The following is a 25497-nucleotide window of genomic DNA, read 5'->3' on the forward strand; positions in this document are numbered from 1 at the left end:
TTTGTGTGTGTGTGTGTGTGTGAGCGGACACAGGAGGAGCTGTCCAATTAGAGGCTGGACACCACGCGGTCCGCCAGGGAGGGGCTGGGGCACAGGTTTTGTTTTCTTGAAAAAGTGCCATAAAACAACTCTCCTTAATTGGCGCCCTTTAAAATTAGCATTTGCAAGAGCATTAGATTTCCTCTGGCTTTGTGTGAGTTGTTGACCTTATTCGCTTTCTGTTATTTCTTTGGTTTTATTGCAAAACAGACAGAAACAGAGAGGAAACTGGTATCTCTTGACTTTCTCTCCTCTGTGAACGTCAGTCGCGCTTCATTCTGATGTCTTTGATCAGATGTGGCTGCTGTTTTGACCTACGGAGACATTCAGGAGTTCATCATTAGCACTTTAACCGGCATAATCGGGTTTTATTTTAGACTTTATTTTACCCTGTCGTAAGATTTCAACTGAAAAGAAACGGGGGCAAAGTCTTACAATGGCTTTTACAGTAATGATAAGCTATAATGACAGACATCATTGATCCATGTGTAAGCAAGTAAATGTATGTAATGTAATTTGATGTTTCTAGCTAGGAAAGGAAAGGTCAGCTTACAAACTACTTGGAATGAAAGAAATTAGATTAGCCTTTAAGTATGAAGATTATCATTCATTTTATTTTCATTCATTCATTCATTCATTCATTTTTTGATAAGGGTGTATTGTTCAAGTGACTGTCAATAACTCTCACATTAATGAATCTGATGTCAGAAAGTGACAAATTTGTAGAATTTAGTGGTGAATACAGATGTGTCATTAAAAAACTGGCATTTTATACAATGAAGTGTAGATTTAGCCATGATGTATCTGGAAGTTTAACTTCACATTTATTGATCTCTACAGCTAATAGGCATAAAAGCTCATTTGACTAATATACAATTCATATAACAAAATGTAATTCCTTGTTTTTTGTTCTTTTGTGCTTTGGGTGAATAACAAGCCAGGCATGTTCTTGACAGGCTTCACCCCAATTCGATCTTTTACACCATCTACATCTGTGGTCATCAGTTGCCTTTTAACTGGTTACCTTTGCTTGTGCTCCTCCAGCATGACAACCCCCTCCTCACACACACAGGTCCCATCTGTGAGGGGTCTTGTGCCATGTGTCCGTCCTGTGGTTGCTGTGGGCTACAGCGGCCCATGTGTGCAGTGTCTTTGTCCGTGGACAGTGACAGGCCTGCTTTCAGTCACTTGTCGTTGACCCAGAGGTCACGGCGCACAAAGAGGCCTGAGTTGGTGGCCACTGTACCGAAGTCTCATTTGAGGATGATTTACGACGGAGAGAAGTGTGTTTGAGCTCTTTTCTGGGGGGATCAGATTCATTAGTGCCACATAATCGAGCGTATTGGCTTATATGACTTTAATGAAGTTACACTGGGCTTTTGTTCAGACTGAATGAACTGAAACGTAAAAACTCACAATTTAAGGTTTTCACTCCAGATGTTTTACTCTAGAAAGTTCAGGTTTGTGTTTCAGAACTAAAGTGAACTCATCAGGTTTAAGGGTTTCTTCGAGCACATAAAAAATTATCAATGATGATGACGAGATGGAAAGATATATGCACTATAGCAGTAACAAGTTTGGACACTATGAAAAGCTCCAGCTTACATTCTTTGAATCATTTGAAGACTAACTTTTTATGTATGTATATATTTATATGTATATTTTATGTGCAAAAATACATTTTAAAAATAAAATTATGGTAATTATATCAACATTATTTTAGCTACATTTATTGTTTTATTATTACTTATTGAATATAATATTATTACTGAAAATAAATAAATACATTTATTTTCTTAGTTTTTTCCCCCCCATTTCTCATTTGGGTGTTTATGCATTCTTTTTGAGAAGTGATAATGTGGTGCGCCTTTCTTTCTCTCTCTCTCCTTCTGTCGAGTGTGTGTGTGTGTGTCTGTTTGTTTGTGTTGGAGGTTAACACAGTCTGTATTCATTGTAAGCATGGCCATCTGTGTGTTTCCAGCACTGCTGTGCATGTGTGTGTGAGTGTGTGTGTGTGTGTGTATTGATCTCTTCATTTGGATTCAGAGCCACTTCATGATGTTTAAACACAGATCAGCTGAGAAGAGTTTGTTACAGATGTTTTGTTGAGCCGCTTCTGGTGTGTGTGAACTGTGAACCATAGAAATGTGTACTTTTGGACATTTGGTGTGAGAATGATAATGATATGCGTTTTTACAAATCAGAAATTACCCTTCAAATTTTGGAAAGAAAGCTCTTAGGGCTGTATTTATTTGATCAGAAATACAGTAAAAATGTTGAAATATTACTGAAATTCAAAATAAGCATTTTCTATTTCAATGTATTTTAGATTGTAATTTATTCCTTTGATTAAAGACTATTTTTTTTGTATCAGCATCATTGTTCCAGTCTTCAGTGTCACATGATCCTTCGGAAATCATTCTTATATGATCTGCTGCTGAAAAGATAATGTTTCTTATTATTAATGTTGAAAACAGTTGTCCTGCTTCATGTTTTTGTGAAAACAGTGAGAAAGTTTTTTTCAGGATTCTTTAGAAAGTTTGAAAGAACAGCATTTATTTGTAATATAAATGTCTTTACTGTCACTTTTGATCAGTTTAATGAATCCTTGCTGAATTAAAGTATACATTTCTTTCAAAATTACAAATTAAGAACTAGAAAAAAAAAAGTTCGGTTTATGTGTCAATAATATGGTAAGAGTACAGATGTTTTAAATTTGAATAGCAGCTCAGATCATTTGGTCGCTGAAGAATTACTTGTGTTTAAAAAACTATTTGTGTTCAAACTGTTAAACTCTTATTTTTGATCGCAGACTTTCATCACTTCCCTGAGCACAGTCTGAGACATTAAGATCTCTGTGATGTGAGACTAATGCCATTCTTTTCTCAGGAGAACCTTTTGGAGATTTCGACAAAAGTCGTCTTTTTTTTTTTTTGTCATAGCTTTTTAAGATTAACAATGGAGACATGAAACAGAATCTCATTTGTGCTTCTTCTTTTCTTCCAGGTTTGCAGCAGTGCTTCTTTGCACTTCTTGAGGATAAAAGCAGCACGATATCAGAAAGCGATCAAAGAGCAGGTCAACTGTCCCTCGTTCACCCCCTCTCTTGTCTTCTGCCTCTGGCAAATCATTCCCTCTCCTCTTCTCTTCTTTTCTCTTCTTTTCTCTCTTTCACTGTTCTAGTTGGGCTGTAATTTATGATGTTGCAGCAGCACAAATGAGATGCTGCTTTTATAACAGACGCCTGCTGACACACTTTAGCTCCCCTCTCTCTGTTAGGGAAAGTTATTGGGCTTGTTAGTAACGGCCATAAAAAGCTCAGGGCCGTTCACACTGTGCTTGTCATGATGTAGTTTAGTTAATGTCATTGTTTCAAGAGGGTGAAGTTAATAAATCACTAACTCTTCAATGCGCTGCACAACCACCCACACACCCTCACACACTTTCTCTCTCTTTCTAACTCATACCTTCTTTTCTGTAAGACTTTTATAAAATTACTTTATATTACATCATACAGTTTTCACTTTATATATTCCTAAATGGTTGTTCATATGCAAGCAGATGGGAATAGGTTAAAGAAAACAAATAAATATAAATATTATAATATATCATTAAAAAAGCAAAATAAATAAAATGTTATAATTTCAAAAATTCTATTCAAATATTGTTAAAATCACTTTAAATATCTATCTATCTATCTATCTATCTATCTATCTATCTATCTATCTATCTATCTATCTATCTATCTATCTATCTATCTATCTATCTATCTATCTATCTATCTATTTTTCTATCTATCTATCATTCTGTTGTTCTATCGGTCTATATATTTATTTAGAAAGATTAAATCTGTGGTGTTAAATTACAGTTTTTAATTACATAGCTATTATCACTTTAAATATTTTTAGAAAGAGCTTTTGTAGAGATTTTACAAATGAGTTAAAACTTTGAAATGACCATTTTTAAATTAATAATCCATAATTCTGAAAACTTCTTGTCACATTATTATGACGTCTTTAAAAATTCTCATTTAAGGTATGGATTGGTGATTTAAAATGATAAACATTTCTAAATATGCAATTTAATTCTTGTGTATGCTTTTCTAAATGCAGATGTTTTTGTTGTTTCTTTTCACAATAACTGCACAACTCCATCTAAAAACTATTTGCAAATAAGCAATGTATTTATAACTTGTTTTAAATGGCATATTATTAATTTAAAACAATCTTTAAGGTGTAAAATGTATAGAATAATCAGCAAAAATCTTCATTAAACTGAATTCAGGTTTTAGCTTTCCTCACATGCTCACATAATGGTAATTTAGAATAGTTTCTTATAACTGTAACTCTACTGGTGATTAGACGTGACTGAATGTTCAGTGAATGTCTTGAAGCACCATCGAGGCTGGGTATCTCTGTCTCAGCAGCTTAAGATCTCTGAAATAGTGTGTGTGTGTGTGTGTGTGTGTGTGTGTGAGTGTTTGAGCTCAGTTCACTCTCAGCTCTAATCCTCACTGATCAGTTGAGACTACACACATAAGACTGTGATAATACTCTTATTTTCTGCTCACCTGAACACTGAAAATTCACACACACTGTCTCTCTCTCACACACAGTGGTCTTTAACAGCAGCTTAGGAAAGTCAAACACTTTAATTCCAAGTTAAAGACACAGATTAAGCATAAAAGAGGCAGAGGAGTGAAGAGATACTCTTTCATCCATTCATGAGCTTGCATTCGGCCTCTTTCTCTCCTGTATCTTCTTGCTGTGTGGTCTGTGGATAAAGTAATCATATGAATGAGAATGAAGCTCTTAAACACCATCATGTATTCATGAGCTCACACACACACACACACACACACCCACACACACACACACACACAGATGGACATTTGAACACATCATCCATTGATGAATACTTTGAGATGAATGGTAGATATGTGTTTCATGCATATTCTCATGAAAATATTTAATTGGCAACATACGACTCATGCTCATCTTAAAAGTAGTTTTGTTGCATGTCAAAGACCATAATAAGATTCTCAGTCAACAATTTAAAAGTTTACTTGCATAATATAATTTAGTGCACCCACAATAGAGGACAGTTGTATGATGTTTTATATTTGACAGGACATTGTCTCTATTAATAATATTCATTGTTAATTGGAAAAGAGCTGTGTAAATAAAAATTTCTCCTTTTGTGTTCCACTGGTTTGGAGCAACATGAGTATGGGTACATACTGTAAAGATTTAATTGTTCCATTTTATGTTAAACAAAGTGTAGGATACAATTTTGAATGTAGCTTTCAGTTTTTACCAGTATACAATATGGGGAAAAACATATTGAATGATTATTGAATTTTATTATTGATTACTGAAATTCAAAATTTCTTTTTTCTTTTGTAATACATTTCAAAATGTTATTTATTCCCTGTTTATTACTCCAGACACATGATCCTTCAGAAATCATTCATATGATTATTTGATGCTCAATAAACACATTTATTAGTAGTATCAAAGTTGAAAACAGTTGTCATATATTCCCATATCTTTTGTGGAAACTGTAATACACTTCTTGTCCTTACTGTGTAAAAGTATTAATTTATAAAAGAAATTGCACTGACCCCAAACTCGTCAACGGTAAAGAGTACTTAATATTTCAACTCCATAGTTACTTTATGCTTAATTAATCCACGCATAACTGCTGTTGGATATCTGAGAGGGTTTTTCATGGTCTGCTCTCATTAGTGATGAACACTGTTAGTCCAGTCAAAGATCTGCGGTTCTTCTGGCTCTGAGCCTATAACATGCCAAAACCCCATATGTTCTTCACTCATGACAACACAACACAACACAACACAACACACACTTCAGCCCAGAGAGAGGCACCTGCTGTGACCGTGGCTTGAGGAGCTCTCATTTATTGGTTTTCTAGCCTCTTTTTGTTTGGAAATTCTGTCACTATTTATTCATTTTCAAACCAGCAGTTATCGAAGGTTTAGAATTGAGAAGAATCTATAGAATAATGATCACATCTGTTAAGCTCCAGTGGCCTGAAGTTTATTAAACGTTTGCTTTTGAAATAAGTCTCCTCAATGCTGCATTTATTTAAGAAGTACAGTAAAAACAGTAATATTGTGAAATATTATTACCATTTAAAATAATTGTTTTCTGTTTGTATATATTAGAAAATCAAATTTATTCCTGTGATGCACAGCTGAATTTTCAATAGCAACACTCCAATCTTTAGTGTCACATGATCCTTCTATTATGCTGATTTGCTGCTCGAGGAACATTTTTACTATTAATAAGTATTTTTGTGGAAACCATGATGCGTTCTTTGATTAATTATTATTATTATTTTCTTTTGAACTCTGGTTCAGTTTAGTTCTAGTGTTTATTTATTTCCAGTTAATAATTGTAAATATTAACTTTTTTCAGCTTAATTTCAATTAACAACATATTTCAATAGTTTTAGTTTTAGTTAAAAATAAAAAATAAAAACTTGGTCTGCACCACATCATATTGGGCTCTTTAGCAGCTCATGGATCATAATGTGAGTAAGCTAGTTTTGTGTAGGTACGCTGTGTGTGTGTTTGTTTTGAAGAGTGTAATGGAGATGTTAATGACTCCTGTAAAAGCAGTTATAGTAAGAGCAGTATAGTAATGTGTTATAGTAATAACTCTCTCTTTCTTCACTGCTCCTCCTCTGTCCTCCTCAGGGGTTTTTCACAAGCACTTCACACTCTATATTATCTAATCGAATTCAGCCTCCCAGTGTCTTTAGAGCAGAGTTAAAGTCTCTACTGTAGTCTGTCCTGTTCAAATCTACAAACCTCACGGAGAAAGAGAGGGAGATAGATATATAAGCAAAAGAACAGGACCAGGTCACCTCAATTTCAAACCAATACACAGTTTGTATAGAGAGAGAAAGTTTTATTTATTTATTTGTTAAATCTCAGATCTTCACATTTAATTAAGGTCTTTAATTTTTATTCAGAAATATATATTGGTAATTTGTTATTCTCAGTGGTGATCCTCATTAATTATAAAAATAAATAAATACATAAATGAATAAATAAATAAATAAATACAGCATTCTATTACATTTACATTGAACCATTTATTTAATGCTTTCATCAAAAGTGACTTACAGATGAAAACATCTAGCGATTTGCCTTACATTGTTATAAATATAAAAATAGTTATTAAATAATGAAAAAAGAATGTTCTAAATGTTAATAATTTAAAGGCAGCATAGCAAACACTTTACAATTATGTTCTAACATTTGTTAACTACATTAATTTTACTTACTAGCACATACTAAAATCAAAAGTTGTGTCTGTTAATATTTTTTTAATGCCCCTGAGCTAACATGAAATAAAAAATGAATAGTTTTATTTTTATTAACTAACTTTAATGCATGTTAATAAAACACTGTGAGAAATTAGTTGCTCATTGTTCATACATTAACTAAACTTAAATAATTGGACCTTATTGTAAAGTGTTACCAAATATTCTCATGATGATGAATAAATAAATACTTTTTAATACATGAGTTTATGAGTATGATAACAAACATGTTAACAGTTAACAGATCATCCTAACATGTATATGTGTAATCACGTCACTATATTGCACTTCATTTAGATCGTATGCGAACCATTAGAAATGCATGGTCCAAGTGTTTTTCACATACATGTGCATGCTAGCTATTGCAGTTTGTGTGTCAGTGTGCATATGTGTGTGTTGTGGAGGTGGGGTGTATTCAGTGCTATTGGGGCAGGGAAGGGGTATGTGGGGGTGAAAGTGTGGCCCCTCTGTCATTGGCTCTTAGCCTAATGTCACATTATGCGTCTCATTGTGTCTTTGTGATGCTGAGGAGTATAAATAAAGCCCTCTCAGTGTTCACACACACACACACACAGTCATTCGTTTCTGCAGACCTACGAACTAAGTTCTTAGAGAAAGTAGCTGCGTCTTAGGTTGACTTTTGAAACTTTGCGCAAGTGGATTGCTCTTGAGAGGATTGCAAGCTCTCAACCAAGTTTTTGCAGAAACAACTTTAAGATGGATTCTGATGCAAGCTCCACATGCAGTCGGTCATCTTCACCAGAGCTGGCTGTGGGCTCCAGCTTTTTCTCAAACAAGGTGTTTCAAGCTTACTGTGCAGATAGAGAAACGGGGCAGTCCAGGCCTGAAAAATCACCACAGAGCACCGGATCCGGCGGAAAGAGCCGTACACAGGCCGATCACTCCAAAGACGGCCTGCAAGATCTACGTCTCAAAGTGAACAGCCGTGAGCGCAAACGCATGCACGACCTCAACCAGGCCATGGACGGGCTCCGTGAGGTGATGCCCTACGCGCAGGGCCCATCTGTACGCAAGCTGTCGAAAATCTCCACCCTGCTCCTCGCCAGAAACTACATCCTCATGCTGTCCAGCTCTCTGGAGGAGATGAAGAAGCTAATAGGTGATGTTTATGGAGCCAGTGGTCAGAGTCACTCAGCTAGACGGGTTCTACCACCAACTTCAGCTGCCCCGGTGTCACAGTTGTCGCTGCTCTCGCTTGCCCCGTCTCTGCACTCTCTGGTGGGCAGCACTTCCCAGCACACCTCCACACCAACAATGGTCCAAGCCCCTCATTCTCCACCCTCGGCTGGATATCTGGGTTTCCCTGCTCCACCTCTTCCCACCCTGATGAAAGACCCTCTGCATCTCTCCAGCAGCTACAGGCATTTCCCCGGCATGCCTTGCCCATGCTCCCTCTGCCAGCCTCTCCCTGCTTCCACAGCCAGCCTGCACAGCCTCCCCATGGGGAAGTGATTCAGGCGAGGCCCAGGCTCAAGGATGGAGTAGGCCAAAGTTAAAATACAGACTCAAGAAGAACTGAAAGCATCTGGATGTGTTTCTAGAAGTGTTGTAAACTTTGTAAATGTCCTGTACAGAATTTCTTTTCTAACAAACTGCTGCTATTTTTATATCACAAAATTTTTGTACTGTTATATAGCATTTTTGAACAGTCACTGTATGAACATATGTGCTTGTATGTTCTTTGTAGCAAAATGGCAATTGAAAACATATAGTTTTGTTTCTTAAATTAAACATTTATTATTATAATGAAAAATAACCTGCTTTTCAGTGTCTTCTTTTGATCATTTGAACAATCTGTAATATTTCAAAGTGCACCCAGTTTAAGGAAAAACATTCATGTTTAAGTGTTTGAGATAAGCTTTTTTCTTAAGATGCATTCAAGCTGCACGCATCACACTTTACTAGTTTAGAGGAATATTAGGAATATTTGCAGATCTATTGACTTGAATTTAATGCAGCATTTAAAACAAATCACAAAGCAGATTTTTATATGCAATAAATAAGATCAAAAGATTACACAAAAGAAAAAATTAGTAATGAAATAATATAAAAAATTATGAAAAGATTATATATACAGTTTTGTAACATCAATGTTTTTATTTTATCTGTTTTATTTATTTTTTTCTATTTTATTTTATTTAGTGTAGTATGCTGTATAACTATGGAAAACAGTGCACCATTTTACTCAGGAGATTTTTAACCCTGTCCATATAGTTTTATTATTTCTATTTATTTATTTATTTATACATTTATTTAATATTATTAATTATATATTTATTTATTCTCTCCTTGGTTAAGTTCAATGGATATCAAAATTTTGTACTAAAGTTAAACCTGTTAAATCATTTATTTTAAGTAACTTAATAGTTTTATTATTAATATTATTTTTTAATACTTAATAATTTTTAAATACTTAACTTACTTGCTTGTTCAAATAAAATTGAACAATAACTTTTTTAATTAAACTGTCGGAAATCTATAAAATAATTCAAGAACAATTACTAAATATGAATTAAAAAAGAAATCTTATAACCCACACAAATTCTAATAAAGCTTGTCTAAACACGAAATAATGAGGTACTAAAATAAAAATAAAAATGCCAGCTGCTCATCTGTTCTGAAATCATGTGTCAGTGTTTGAATGTGTCAGTGTGTTTCATGATATATATGAATATAAAATGAGTCCATATGTTTTCATCCAGCACCATTACTGCAATATTGCCCACACCATGTTTATGTTTTTACCATATGCTAACAAACACAGGCATCATTTCTGCCCTCTATAAAATGCTGCCTTTGGACTGAACCATCTGTACCGAGACTAGTTAATGTATGAAAAAGAAAGGCAGCCAGACCGCTCGGAGCCCGGGGCCTACTCTCACCCATCAATCAGAGAGAGAGAGACGCAAGCTGTCGCCAGGTTGGCGCGTCAGCATTGTGCAGCACACACAGGGGACGGCCAGCACTTCTTTTCATGTTAGTGCAGGAAGATTTGTCACTGTCCAATAAAGCTGTGATCATATTCAGGCCGTCCTCACTGGGAGTCGTTTTCATGAGAGGATCTGACAGCTGTGCACACAATCATTTGTTAGCTGGAGGATCATTTGACTTTTTGGATCTTCTGATATGACCAATGGTTAGAAATTAAGGTGTGAAATATTGGGCACAATGGCATCAGAAATAAACCAGGACTCAGAGTAAAGTGACGAAATGCACTTACATTTGCATAAAATTATACTTACATTCATCAATATATATATATATATAGATAGATAGATAGATAGATAGATAGATAGATAGATAGATAGATAGATATAGATATATGTAATATAATGCATATGACGTCACCATGCACTAAAGTTCAGAATTAAAAGAATGTTGTACATTCTAAACAAGTGCTATTCTGCATCCAACATCAGTTGCATGCTATCATGCTGACCTCTGTATGGAATTTTGACTCATCATGCAGTTCAAGTTTACCCTGATGCACTAGACGTCAGTCACTATAAAAGTCAGGCAAGGCATTCCTTGAGAGGAATAACGTAGAAATATTTAATTGCTTTTATCCCAAGCATCTTACAAAAGAGGAACAAAAGCATGCTTTTTTGGTAATATTTTTATTTTTGGTAGCTGTGCATTTTAATGTTTATTACTGGAAAGCTTGTGGACTTGTGGATGTGGATTTTAACTGCATTAATATCCACACAATTTTAGTTTGTACAAACTGAGAGAACATTATTTTGTGTTTATCAACCTGCTTGCTGTTAGGAACAGAGAGCATTAAAAGAGCTCTCCTTCGAAATATCAACTATTTAATGTTAACTTTTAATGTTTTATAATCAAAGCAATGCATCACTGAATGAGTGGATTTTAGGCTCCTTGCATTGTAAACTCACACAGCTTTGATTAGCACTCTTACAACATACAACACTCTTAAAAATAAATACAAATAAACAGCCTTTCTTTTCAGGAGTGCAGTTTTAGTCTTTAAATTACTTAGAGTGAAGCAGACATTCTATAAAACAAAGGATACAAAATGGTATTTTTTGCTCTGATGCCATAGAAGCCATTTTTAGTCCCCCAAAGAACCTTTCAATGAACAGCTCTTAAAAGAACATTTTTCTCAGTGTGTCCAACATTTTAAAATCTAAAGAGCCTCCTTTGGAAGGGAAAGGAAGTGTATTTCATAGTGCCAGTGCGCAAAATGCTGCAATCCAATGCGTTTTGTACTTGAAATCTTCATTTAATTGTGTGAAATCCTTTATACACACATGCACGCAGTTTGAGACTGTATTTCTCAAGAGCTAAATCAAGCGTGAAAAATACACATTTCTCCTCACAGGAATCCCGGGCCGACAACTGAGAGATCAGAGGAGAGATGAAGTGATGTGTCTCTTCTCCTCCTCTGCTCTCCTCCCTCTCTCTCTCACCCTAAATGGAGGAAGACAATAGCACTCGCTCCGAGCACAAAGAGAGGGCGCAGGGTGCAGCCCGTAACACAGCCCCCTCTATTTGTGGATTTTTCTCGATGTGGTAACCAGCCCGGTTGGCCTGCAGAGGGCCCTGACACACCAACAGCAACACAAAGGCCCTTAGCTCCATATTTATGGGCCCATTGACAGCGCTAAAGAGCTCCTGTCAGGGGCCTGCTCGCAGTCAGCTGGTGAACGTCCCAGCGGGGGGAGGCAGCTGCCATCCTGCCCAGAGAAGAAGATCCCTCTGCGGTCCCTGTGTCCCTGCGACCCCCCTGAGCCGGGGCCCTCCTCCAGGTCACAGGCACAGGTGTGTATGAGCAGCTGAACATATTGTGGGCATTACTGGGAGCTGTGGCCCAGCCTGCTGCACAGGGATAATTAGACACATTGACTTGTGCAAAGCTGGTGTTTCCTGATTGGGGGCAGATGATAATGGTCCATAGAGAGTTAACAGCATGCGATGTATCTGTATGTGAATGCTTGTTAGGGAAAGATATATATATATATATATATATATATATATATATATATATATATATATATATATATACATACATTTTTTTTAATAGTCTCTTTTGCCATGCACTGCAATGTTACTTTTTTACTGTCAAATCCGAAATGGTAATATTGTGAAATATTATTGCAACTTAAATTAACTGTTTTATACATTCATTTTTACAACAAGATTTTTTTATTGCACACCATTTATCAAATAAATTTATTTCATTGTTTAAAAATACAGTAACATTAAAATTGTGAAATAAATGTTATTAAATAATTTTCTATACAATAATCTAATATTATTAAACTATATATATATATATATATATATATATATATATATATATATATATATATATATATATATATATATATATATATTCTGATGTTCTTGAAAAAAGTCTCTTATGTGCTCAAAAGTCTCATGGAGTATTTACTGTATTTTTGATCAAATAAAAACAGAAAATGCTGTTAAATTCAGTTTTTATTTATTTATTTATTTTTTGTATTTTGGTTACCACAGCTGCAGGCAGTGCGCAATATTATTATTATTAAATCAAATAAATGCATTTATTTTTTCACAACTACAGGACAATTTTGAAATATTATTGCAATTTAAAACTACAGTTTTTTTAATTTGAATATATCTTTAAATGTAATTTATTCCTGTAACGCAAAACTGAGTTTAATTTTTAGCAACATTACTCCAGTGTTTCCATTACTCCACCATTACCCCCCCCCATGTATTAACTGTATTTGTTACTAAAATAGTAACAGACAAAGATTAAATCTGTCAGAGATTGAACCACTCAGCCTGTAAGTGGTTACATGAAATCTCATTCTTTTTTCTTGTATTTTTGTGCCTGATGATACTTCTGCAATCTGTTCTGAACCTGACATACTGTAGCGGATTCATCTAATCAATACATGAAAATGCCTTCTGCGGCCCCAGGTTCAGACTGACAGAGTTAATTAGGGAACCAAAGGACCCAATTAGTGCGGTTGGGGAGCATTTGGGGGACATATTGTGTAACTCATGCACATATTGCTCAGGGAGGCTTTAATTAAGAGAGAGGCAGCGCTCACCCGATGGCAACGCTGACCCGGTGACATCCTGTTAAACCTCACTTTCTGTCAGCAGCTCTGTGCTCAGTGACAAGCAAAACACATCTGAGAAGGGGGTCATATGTGTATATAATGTGAGGGGTCTGAGGCCTCAGATGTGTAGTTAAGCACTCCCATTAGGACTCAATCCATATGGGCTATTCTGAATTCTAATGAGGTGATAAACCCATCGTGTCAGTTCCATCATGAGCAAATTCACTTCTTGATTATGTGTAACAAAGTGACGAGACAAACTCTCTCCCATGAGACTTTATGCTATTTATGTTTTTTTTTTCAGTCCTCTAAACTATGAGATAGCTAACTAAGATCCTGATTTTTGGCCAAATGTTGGCCAAAATTCTGGTAGATTTTACATTTCAATATATTTTTAAAAAAGAGAAGAAAAAGGAAAACTGTTTAAAACTGTTATCCTTAAATTTAGAATGTTTTTCTCATCATCCTATTGAAATAAATAATATAAAATCTAATTAGTACACACACACACACAGAAACACACACTATAATATACACTTTATACATTTATTTTAAGTTATTAAATTTCATGAAATATAAAGTCAAATATTTGTCAGATAAAATATCTCTAAATCTTTAATATCTTTAAAAATAGTTCTAAAGATGAAAAACATGCAAATAGTACTTTATAGCACTTATATATATATAAAAAAAATATTTAGACATTTTTTATTCATTTTACAAGTATATAAAATTAATCGTAATTGTTCATAGTTCTTAAATTTCATGAACTATAAAGTAAAATACGTGTCAGAATTTTCTTTTATTTTTCTGACACACACATTTAATACCTACCAAGTTTTTTTTACAGAATTAATTTATTTCATAAATTAGTTTATTGTGATTATATTGTGTTTATCGCTTTTGGCGGCCCCTACAGGTCGTCAGTTTAATGACAGTCATTTTCGCGTTTCCTCACAAATCTTGAGCCTTTGCGGTTGCCTTACCACGCAGTATAATTTTTTTATTTTTTTTACTAACCAATTTTTGCACATTTTCTCTTTTTAGCGCAAGTTATTGATTTACATCACTATTAAACTAATTAATAAATTATCCTCACTTTGTTTAACACGGTGTTTATGAATATTATTTTGACGCTTTGGTGAGGTCAGAGTTCAGGCATTGCTGATGTCGTCATGCGCTGAAGATGGCAGACGGGTGAGTTTACAGCAAATATATGCTCACTTTGCACGATATAAATAACGTGTTGTCATTTAGCAACATTAATTTAACTCTAAAGAGTGCGTATCCGCATTAAAGAGATGTTTGTGACCTTTGTAAATGATGGGTTTTATTGGAGGATGTGAAGAAGGAAGTCAGACGGGTTTGTTTACAAAAATATCACAGAGTCATGAACAAAAACATGCATGTTACAGCCATCGTTATTAGTTATAATATGAATTTAAACCCATCTAATATTACGTAAACAGGGCATAGATCATGTATATCACAGTAAAGGGCTAAAATGTCATGGTGAGATATTGAATGAAGGACTCATAAAGCTCGTTTGTCACAGAATGTTCCAGACTGCCATTGTTGACAGAGCTGGAGTGATTAGAGTATGATCTACTGATGATCGATTGATTATATGTCTCATTCATATGATGTACTTTTTAATATCTACATCAAATATGTCAGAGATCAAATCTAAAAAAACATATTGTTATTATTATTTTTTTAAGAATTATAGTCACGATGATATAACATTGTTTATTTTTGACAGTGTGTAAATAATCAAGTTGTAATTAATGACGTTTAAGTGCCAGAGTTTTACCAGAGGATAGTTCCTTAAAAAGAGAACTGATTCCTTAAATTACAACACAGGCCTTTTTTTTCCCCTGAAGTTATAGAGATCTAATGTACGACGGTGTTTTAGTGCCACTTTGGAAAAAACAAAAAAACATCTAAGATTAAGAGAATAAAGTCGAAATGTTTTGAGAATGAAGTTGAAATATTACGATAATAAAGTTGAAATATTAAGAGAATAAAGTTGAAATGTTTTGAGAATAAAGTCAAAATAATCTCGTAATATTTTGAGCTTATTCTCGAAACATTTCGACTTTATTCTCGAAATATTACGACTTTAATCTCGTAATCTTAGAATGATTATTTTTTCAACGTGGCACTAAAAAGCTGTCGTACTAATGATTCTGTATAACAGAAGTTACCCATATGTATCATTTGTGATGTTACTAAATGATTTGAATCACGTGTGATGGTCACAGGGAAGGAGGATGGTGGGGAGGCTGGCTGACACAGAGCTTCCAGGCCGTCAAAGACAAGGTGAGACAGATCCAGACCATAATCCAGATCAGATCCAGTGTGGACGTAACATACAATACATTTTAAATCATACATTTGATTTCTTGTGTAAAATGTTGTACATAATTATTGTTGACACGTAATCTGTTCATTACCATTAATCAAATTTGGTTTCAGTCCTGCCTAAATTTGTATTAAAATGCATTTGTATGTCATTAAATAATAATTTATGAAATGTATGTGCCCGTTTGGTTTCAGATCTGCCTCTATTTGGTATTTTTCATGGAAATATTTCATGTTTATTCGAATGAATATATTTCAAAATTAATATAAGTGCTCATGAAATGAATAGTTATATGACTACTAATCATAAAATGATGGGTTGTCTCAACAGTCAGCTGAGGCATATGAGTTTATCAAGCGTGACCTGACAGAATTCTCCAGCGTGGTCCAACATGACACGGCATGCTCCGTTGTTGCAACAGCGAGCGCCATTAAGAGCAAACTGGCAGTAAGGAAACAGTTTTACAACACACCATAACAATGTTAATTCTTACCTTCTTACCTTGTTTAGTCTTCAGTGCTAAAGCTAGACATATCAACCCTTTAGTTCAGTATGTATATACAAACCCTAGCCACAAATGATAGTTTGCTTTTTTTTTAGGTTGAAAGTTCATCAGAGGCCACAGAAAAGGTGAAGAAGGGCATATCGAATATTCTGGGTGTGATCACAGACACTTTGTCCCCTCCCCCAGACATGACCATCGACTGTGACGTCATCACGCTGGTAGCCACTCCGTCAGGCACAACAGAGGTGTACGACAGCTGCAAGGTCAGCCACATCCACACATGTTAAAGAAATAATAGGTTAAATACATGCATATATATTTACATGTATAATTAAATTCATATACTGCATTTGCTCTCAGGCTCGACTCTACAGTCTTCAAGCAGACCCTGCTACATACTGCAATGAGCCTGACGGTGTGTAAATGCTTCATGTTTTAGATCTAGATCTCAAACATGGATGTTTTTTGAAGAGTTTTGAAGAGCATTCCATGTATTTTTCTCTTTCTAGGCCCTCCACAACAGTTCGATGCCTGGTTGTCCAGTTTCACACTGGAAGAGAGGAAAGCCGAGATCTCTGAACTGCTGGTCAACAGCCCCGCTCTAAGAGCTCTTTATGCTAAAATGGTATGATGCAACCTTTAATGAACTTCCTTACTGACCACGATTCATCTGTGCATGTTATTCCACCTAATAAAAACATTAATTTGCCCGTGTTGACGTCAGGTGCCGGCAGCAGTGGCTCATTCAGAGTTCTGGCAGCGGTACTTCTATAAAGTGTTCCAGTTGGAGCAGGTACAGCAGATCTGTGTCTAATACTGACCCTTGAGTTGACATCAGGCTTATGAGCTTATCTGAACACACACAGCTCAGGTGCTCAAACAACATAATGACAGGAAACTTACCAGCACAGCACTGTCTTTTGTTGAGGTTTCATATTTGCTCTAGGTGTGGTATCAAACACACATTCAGTTAGTTCAAGATTAAGATGAGAGCTCCATCTGCTGGTCATGTGTGTATATGCAGTTGTATATGCAGTATTTGGCAGCTGTTCTGTTCACACCAAAATTCAAATTTGCTGAATATTTAATCACCCTCAGGCCATCCAAGATGAAGATGAGTTTGTTTCTTCATCAGAACAAACTAAACTGCTGATAAAAACATCACAATAATCCACAAGAATTCCTCACCCCTCCATCAGTCCATCAGTTGTCATCTTGTGAAGTGAAAAGGGTTTTTAACTACATACCTCTGCTTCCGCTAAAATATGTCCTCTATCCATAATATTGCTTCCTTCACTGAACAAATCTTGTCTGAAACAGGAGAGAAATATACACCGATCAAGCACCATTTACAAATCTGTTCTGATGACCTAATAAACTCAACTGATGAGTTTTTATTGAAAACTGATATTTTTTTTATTTTTTGGGAGAAACATTTCAGTTAGTCCCTCATTGTCAATACAATAATCAAAGGCCTCTTATGTAGTTCCTGTTTAAAGTTTTGTTATTCGAGATGTTTCCAGAACAGCATATTCTTTATTAAAAACAACAGTTGTTGAGAGAAAGAAAGAAAAAAAAAAAATATATATATATTGCATTTTTTATATTATTATTATTTTATTATTATTTTAAGATTTTGTTATTTTATTGCATATTTTAATTATAAATAAATCTAATTAATTCATTAACATCATTTTAAGTCACCTTGTAATTTTGGAAAGGCCCCTAATTGGTCTAAAAATGAATCTACGTAAGCAGTGCGTTGATTATAGAATTTAATAATGTATTATAATAGTACCCAGTGTACAGTGTACTAGTACCCATAGCCAAAAAAACACAATTTTCAGTTTAAATTTTTTTTTTAAAATCAAGTCAAATAATGTTCTGTTTGTGACTTCAGGCCGATATTGGGAACAAATTAAGTGTTGAAAGTTCACCTAGAAATGAAAATTCTGTTATTTGCTCTATTTATTTTTAAACTTGCATCCTATTTATTTACTAACTCCTTGTTTTTCTAAAAAAATATATATTTCTATTCTTCTTGTATTTTTTTTTATGCAATTAACAAAAGCAAAAGAGGCATCTTACACTAGCTTGCTCTATTCTTTTTCTATTCTATTGGTTTTCTTTTATTACATTTTTACTTGCTATGTTCACTGTGTTAAACTAACTGAGACTTTTTATAGCATAGCACAACATTGCTCTTTTCTTGATTTTGATTGCTTCTATTGTCCTCATTTGTAAGTCTGCTAAATGACTAAAAGTAGTCATTAATGTTTATTTGGTGGCATTTTAAGGGATGCACAGCTATATTTATAAAATGGCACAGTACCTTGTACCTTATTAATCTAAAATGTGTGTGTTTCTAGGAGGAGGCCAGGAGAGTAGCACTGAAGCAGAGAGCAGAGCAGACGGATCATTCTGAGAGTCTTGGCTGGGAGGAAGAGGACGAAGAAGGTTTGGCTAAAATTAGCATAATTTTTTATTTTTAGTGGAAAGTGTCAAGCATACTAGCTAGTTTAACCTTGCTGTTTATTTGCCTTAAAAGACAGCTCACAAGGTTTTATAACAGAGCATTTGTGTTCCTTTATCACCATCTTTCTTCTCTCTTTCTCTAGGTGAGTTTCTCGGGGCCACGTCTTCCTCTCGCTTAGATTTCACGCCACCTGTCGAAGAGGCATGTGTCCCTTCATTAACAAGAGACGCCACTCCTGAAAGCTCTTCACCCGCTCAAGTGGTGGTTTCCACCAGCAACGTAGCATCTGACGTCACTCCCTCCGCAAGCAGCGACAGCGTCAGTTTCTCCACCCAGATCGAGAATCAAGCAGACTCCGTCACCATCAGAGTCACGCAGCCATCGCCCGCTGCAGACCAGGTCTCTCAGAAACTCTCAGAGGCCAGTCTACAGGAGTCGTTCCCAGAGGAGCGACCCTCACAGACCGCCAGAGAGGACGTAGCTCAAGACCTCCGACTGTTTGAGCTCAACTCAGACAGCGGCAAATCCACCCCCTCCAATAACGGCAAGAAAGGTGAAACTGTTTTTGAATAAAGATATCGATTAAACAACAACAACAACTAACTTTTAAACTGTAGTACATAATTTGGTATGAATGAAGTATTGAATTCTGATGTTTTGTCTCTCCTGTGTGTTTGTGCACATGCAGGATCCAGTACAGATGTCAGTGAAGACTGGGAGAAGGATTTCGATCTGGATATGACAGAAGAAGAGGTTCAGATGGCTTTGTCTAAAATAGACGCAACAAAAGAGGTTTGTTCTTCACGACAGTTAATCAAGTAAATATGATGAAGCTCTTTACACCATGTTTAGAAATAATACTATTTTACTTCTTATTTTCTGAAGATTGGATAGTTACTAAACTGTGTTCTTTTCTTCATTTGGTAGATGTTTGTATCTAAGATAAAGAATTTGTTTCACTGAGTTTAGATGTCTGGTGCATGGCCAGTTCAAAGTTCTTGTTTAAGGAGATTAGTTGATTGATGTGCGAGTAGGATGCCTCTTATAGTATGTTTTCTGTGGCTTATGAGGATGCTTTAGCATTTACAAGTCAAGTAGCCTTTATTTATATAGTGCTTTATACAATACAGATTGTTTCAAAGCAACTTAATGGTATAAAACAGAGATAGATCAAATATGCGTCAAATTCTGCTGTAAAGCAGCTCTAATAACACAATAGTGTCATTATTCAGCCCCAAAACAGTTCGGTTCAATAACTGTTTAAAATCTATCAGTTATGAAACCAGGTCAGTGATAAACAGCTTTGCTAAAGAGAGCAGTGTAGATATTTATTGCAACGCAGTTCAGTGTTCAATAAGTGTCAGTGTTGCAAGATTTGTCAATTATGAACAAACTAGATTCAGCTATGAAGCAGTTCTACAGAAGACTATAGTGTTATTATTCAGCTTGATTTAGTTTGCAGTAAATGCTGCTCCATCTCTGCAAGCGCAAGAGTCAGAGCTGCTTATAACATGATTAATAACAATAAAAGAAATGGTTTTATACCTAAAAAAATGGTTACACATCTTATAAAATATCATGTTTTAATTGTTATTTTTTTAGTATTATTTTTTTTTTTACAGTTGTATGTGCATGTTAAAAGTACCATTCCGGAAGTAAGAATGATCCTGAACAAAATTAAGATAAATGTCTTGGCATATGATGTGGTAACTGACCCATTTAGATAATGGAGTAAATGGAGTGCAAAATTGTAAGAGCAAAGAAAGACAGAGCTGTACATATTGGATTATTTCGGAAACTTTTCTGTTCCTTACATGCAGAACGAGACATTTAGACATTTGCAACCTGTTTTTTTTTTTTTTTTTTTTACACATACTGATTGGTTCTATGCAGTCAATCCATTTCGCAGTTCTTTAAACTGTTGTTTGTTTTCGCTTGTAAACCACTGTTCACAGGCTTGCAGTGCTTTTGACCGTCTTTTGGCGAAATCAACGTGCCAGAAGTATAAGCGTGGAAAAATGGATGTCAGAAGAATGCAGATCATATTTATTTTGCGTTAGCATTAAGCTGCAGTTTCACATTACATGAATTACACTTACGAATAACAGTAAAATGGTGCAAATATTTTTTATTGCGCTTGAGACAAGATTTACACCTTTACAATGTTTCTCCTGCACATGCAAATTTAATTTAAACTTATGGTCTTATGTACACTTCCACAAATATTACCGTGTGCATGCAAATCTTTGACGTCATTTTACCTTCATAAAAAAAATCACATTTTAAATCACAAACGCAATTTTAAACAAAATAAATATTAAAATTAGATTTTTTTTGCCAATATCTTGTAGCCCTAGATGTTACTCCTTATTAAATGTTATTCAGGACCAAAGTTTCATTTAAAAAACTACAGTTTAACTTGCAATGTGGTCATAAGTTTGTCTGACAACCTCCAAATGATTTTTGAGTGGTTCGATCACAAGACATTTCGGATTATGTGCTGTACATTTGTGATGTGATCACCCCAGAGGAATGGCAATACCAGGTGCAGTAATAAATTCAGTTTTTATTATTTTATGTCTTTACCAGTTGGAAGATGAGGACTGGGAGAACTGGGAGTGAGAATCTGGTGGAGGGAAATCTGGCCTGATATCGATGTTGCTGTCCCCAAAGTGAACCATGCTTAATATATATATATATAACTCCTAGTCTACGGCCACACCTGCTCATACATCCAGTCCAGTGAGCGGGTCACCTCCTGCAAATGAAATTTACTCTCTAGCTAAACATGTCCACCAAGCAGTGATGTGAAGTGTGATGAGGTGATCCGGTCTCATTCTGGCTGTCCTAAAAGATGACCTGCGGTGAAACACGAAGACTGAGCAGAGAAAGCACGTATCAGTTAATGAGGAGAGGTCATCTCGCAATGCCATTTGTAACTGCCGTATGTACATTAATGTTATTCTTCTTTGGAGATTTCAGTGGGAGAATGGAAATTAACTGCCGGGGCTCCTGATTAGCTGTAATTTATTAAACTGTTCATCATTCTTCTAGGATTAGAAAATAATCCTTCACATGAAAAACATATGTAAGTTATGTTTCTTTCTTTTTTTGGCATAGAGGCTTCTTTTTTTCATTTAGTTTCTCTTGAAATGCTAACACCTTTAATCTCATGCAAGTTATTCTGGTATTGAGAATGGAGATGGAGAGATGCTTTGTTTATTCTGCTGATGCTGTATGGCCTTGTTCAGTGTTGTGTGGAAAGAAAAAATGTCATGCAAAAATTACAAAAAAAAGTACTTTCACTAAATGCACCTGTTGTTCCTGTGCTGTCCACTTTATTTCCCTGTCTTTGTCTTCATCTTCTCATAGACTGAAATTGTACTTGTGATAGATCGTCCAGATGATCATGGGTCACTTGGCTTACTCTCCGTAATATAAAGACCACTTGAGTTCCCATTTATTTGACACTTAAATAACACTTTGTATCAATATAGTATTAAACTGCAGGCCTATATTTCGGGCGTTTTCTTTAAGGTAAGGATCATCTTTTGGTGAATACAGACTCCAGATTGACTCATATCATCTAAATCTCTTGCATGTTCATCTCTACAGTCTCTAGACCTTTACTTTGATCATAATCATATAGACATATTTAAAGAAAATGGGTCTCAAGCTGTCAATACTTTTTACAGTTATATTGTCCTCTATTTTTTCAATGCACATCACCATTAAAAGCAATATCATGCAAATCAGTGATTTGTTTGAATAGCCTTTTTTCTTTTTGGTAATTTTAAACCACAATATTGTGCTATATTGTACATCACTTTTGCTCACTTTAATGCTACCTGTAATTAATTATGTATGTGTGTGTGTGTGTGTGTATATATATATATATATATATATATATATATATATATATATATATATCTTTATCTTTATCTTTCCTTGTTTAATGTGACCTGTATTTTAAACTGTGCAAGAAGCATTCAGAATTAAGTTAAATTTTTCGCCTGTACTGTACTGTTATTTTTAAACATGGTCACAATTAAAAGTTTTCATGGACGAAATGTAGTAATTTCAATAGAATTCACCACGCAGATTTCACAACGGGGTCACTCGAATTCATTTAGCAACAGAAAGCTGCTTGGTTTGATATTTCTTAAGGCTTTGTTTGAAAGTGACTAAAAAAAAAAGAAAAGAAAAAACAACAACAAAAAACTATATATACATATATTAGTGGTGGGCATAGATTAATTTTTTAATCTATATTAATCTCACTGTAATCTTGAAATTAATATAGATGGCTCATTTGAATTCTGCCGAAGGCATTCAGAACAGTGGCGTAGGGAGTGCCTGTGCCACCCACAGTGGCAGCTGGCACACCTAAAATTGATGCAGAATTATTTTTTATAGTCTCAATAAGATCGGGACTTCGGAGCCTGTTCGCGACTCGGTTGATTCAGATTTGCACTTCGGAGCCTGTTCGCGACTCGGTTGATTCAGATCGGCACCTCGGAGCCTGTTCGCGACTCGGTTGATTCAGATCGGCACTTCGGAGCATGTTCGCGACTCGGTTGATTCAGATCGGCACTTCGGAGTCTGTTCGCGACTCGGTTGACTCAGATCGGCACTTCGGAGCCTGTTCGCGACTCGGTTGATTCAGATCGGCACTTCGGAGCATGTTCGCGACTCGGTTGATTCAGATCGGCACTTCGGAGCCTGTTTGCGACTCGGTTGATTCAGATCGGCACTTCGGAGCCTGTTTGCGACTCGGTTGATTCAGATCGGCAATTCGGAGCATGTTTGAGATTTTTTCAAATTCAGATCTGGACATCGAAGCAGGAAGTGTTTGTCAAACAGTTAATTGGTGATAAATTAATATTTGGACTTGAGGCTTTTTTTTTTACCTGTCGATTCAGCATGTCGGGTGATATCAGCTAAATTGGGCCACTTTTTGGTAAATCGTTTGGGACAATAATACAACACCATAAATGCCTATTCCATGTGTATTTATGATCAATAATGACTGTTTTTGATAATTCTGTGTTGAAATTATGTAATAAAATATAATTATTTAGGCCCTATAGTTCTTGAAACATCAGTTGTGCCAACTTTTTTAGCATGAGCAGTTTAAGGTAAAATGGGCCAGCTGTTCAGGTAAAATGGGCCTGTCAAACTGCAAAGGGAAATAGTAATTTATCATCAATTTTAATTTCAAAACAACTGCTTATACAGCCACATAACATTTAAACTGCATTAAACAAACATATCCATATGTGCCATTAAAAAAAAAATACATTTTGGGTGCAAACCCACATATTCAAATGTGCAATTAAAAAAGTCGATTTTGGAACAACATAGATCAGTGAACTGATGTCAGTTGTGTGTTTGTGTGTGGGTGTGTATGCGTGTGTTTTTTGTGTGTGTGTGTGTGTGTGTGTGTGTGTGAACAATACATTTAGAACAAAATGTGCAAATTACAAAAATTCACATTCAAAATTGATAACTGATTTGTATGTGTGTGTGATATATATTAGTGGTGGGCATAGATTAATTTTTTTAATCTATATTAATCTCACTGTAATCTTGAAATTAATCTAGATTAATCTAGCCACGGGTGTGCCTGTGCCACCCACAGTGGCAGCTGGCACACCTAAAATTGATGCAGAATTATTTTTTATAGTCTCAATAAGATCGGGACTTCGGAGCCTGTTCGCGACTCGGTTGATTCAGATCGGGACTTCGGAGCCTGTTCGCGACTCGGTTGATTCAGATCGGCACTTCGGAGCATGTTCGCTACTCGGTTGATTCAGATCGGCACTTCGGAGCATGTTCGCGACTCGGTTGATTCAGATCGGCACTTCGGAGCATGTTCGCGACTCGGTTGATTCAGATCGGCACTTCGGAGCATGTTCGCGACTCGGTTGATTCAGATCGGCAATTCGGGGCCTGTTCGCGACTCGGTTGATTCAGATCGGCACTTCGGAGCCTGTTCGCGACTTTGTTGATTCAGATTTGCACTTCGGAGCCTGTTCGCGACTCGGTTGATTCAGTTCGGCACTTCGGAGCCTGTTCGCGACTCGGTTGAATCAGATCGGGACTTCGGAGCCCGTTCGCGACTCGGTTGATTCAGATCGGGACTTCGGAGCATGTTTGAGATTTTTTAAAATTCAGGTGGACACACTCTAGACTCAATCATCAGTAGGGCTCTAAACTTTTCATACATTGATTAGAATATGTGTGTTACCCAAATAAAATAATGACTAAAAGTAACGTTAAGTCTTTGAGAACGGATTTGGTTGGTGGTGCATTAGACCAGGGGCTCATCTCTTGTTTCCAAAATATGGCGTTATTTTATGGCGTTATTTCCGTGTCAAATGTCAAGAGCGCATTATTGTTGCGCGAAAATACATTAATAATGCGCGAATCTCTCTCCTCGAGCGCGTAATATAATGTGCGGAACGCGAATCTCTCTGCTCGCGCGCGCTCTCAGTTTTAAGTGCAGGCATACTCTCTGATGAGCGAGACCAGAGAAAATTCGTACAAGAGCAACGTATCTGAGAGCGCGCGCCCATTTCCCGCGCGCAAGCAGAGAGATTTGCGCTCGCGCATTATATTAATGTACTTTCGCGCTACAATAATGCGCCATATATATATATGT

The 25497-nt window shown here is 35.8% G+C and overlaps 2 protein-coding genes across 2 annotated transcripts; both read left to right on the forward strand.

Annotated features, from left to right (window-relative positions):
* The first annotated feature begins 7959 nt into the window (after positions 1-7959).
* On the forward strand, positions 7960-9166 carry LOC113057501 (oligodendrocyte transcription factor 3-like). Its single transcript, XM_026224925.1, has one exon. The coding sequence runs from the start codon at positions 8110-8112 to the stop codon at positions 8863-8865; it is 756 nt and encodes a 251-aa protein (XP_026080710.1). The 5' UTR covers positions 7960-8109; the 3' UTR covers positions 8866-9166.
* Positions 9167-14582: 5416 nt separating this feature from the next.
* Positions 14583-22588, forward strand: LOC113056667 (BSD domain-containing protein 1-like). The gene is made up of 11 exons (XM_026223465.1): positions 14583-14684; positions 15752-15809; positions 16183-16299; positions 16453-16620; positions 16718-16772; positions 16867-16982; positions 17082-17150; positions 18727-18814; positions 18976-19386; positions 19522-19625; positions 21423-22588. Exons 1-11 carry the CDS (start codon positions 14674-14676, stop codon positions 21453-21455), a joined length of 1230 nt encoding a protein of 409 aa, XP_026079250.1. The 5' UTR covers positions 14583-14673; the 3' UTR covers positions 21456-22588.
* The last annotated feature ends 2909 nt before the right edge of the window (positions 22589-25497 follow it).

The sequence above is a fragment of the Carassius auratus genome, chromosome 38, assembly GCF_003368295.1.
Source record: "Carassius auratus strain Wakin chromosome 38, ASM336829v1, whole genome shotgun sequence".
In the NCBI taxonomy this organism is placed as follows: Eukaryota; Metazoa; Chordata; class Actinopteri; order Cypriniformes; family Cyprinidae; genus Carassius; species Carassius auratus.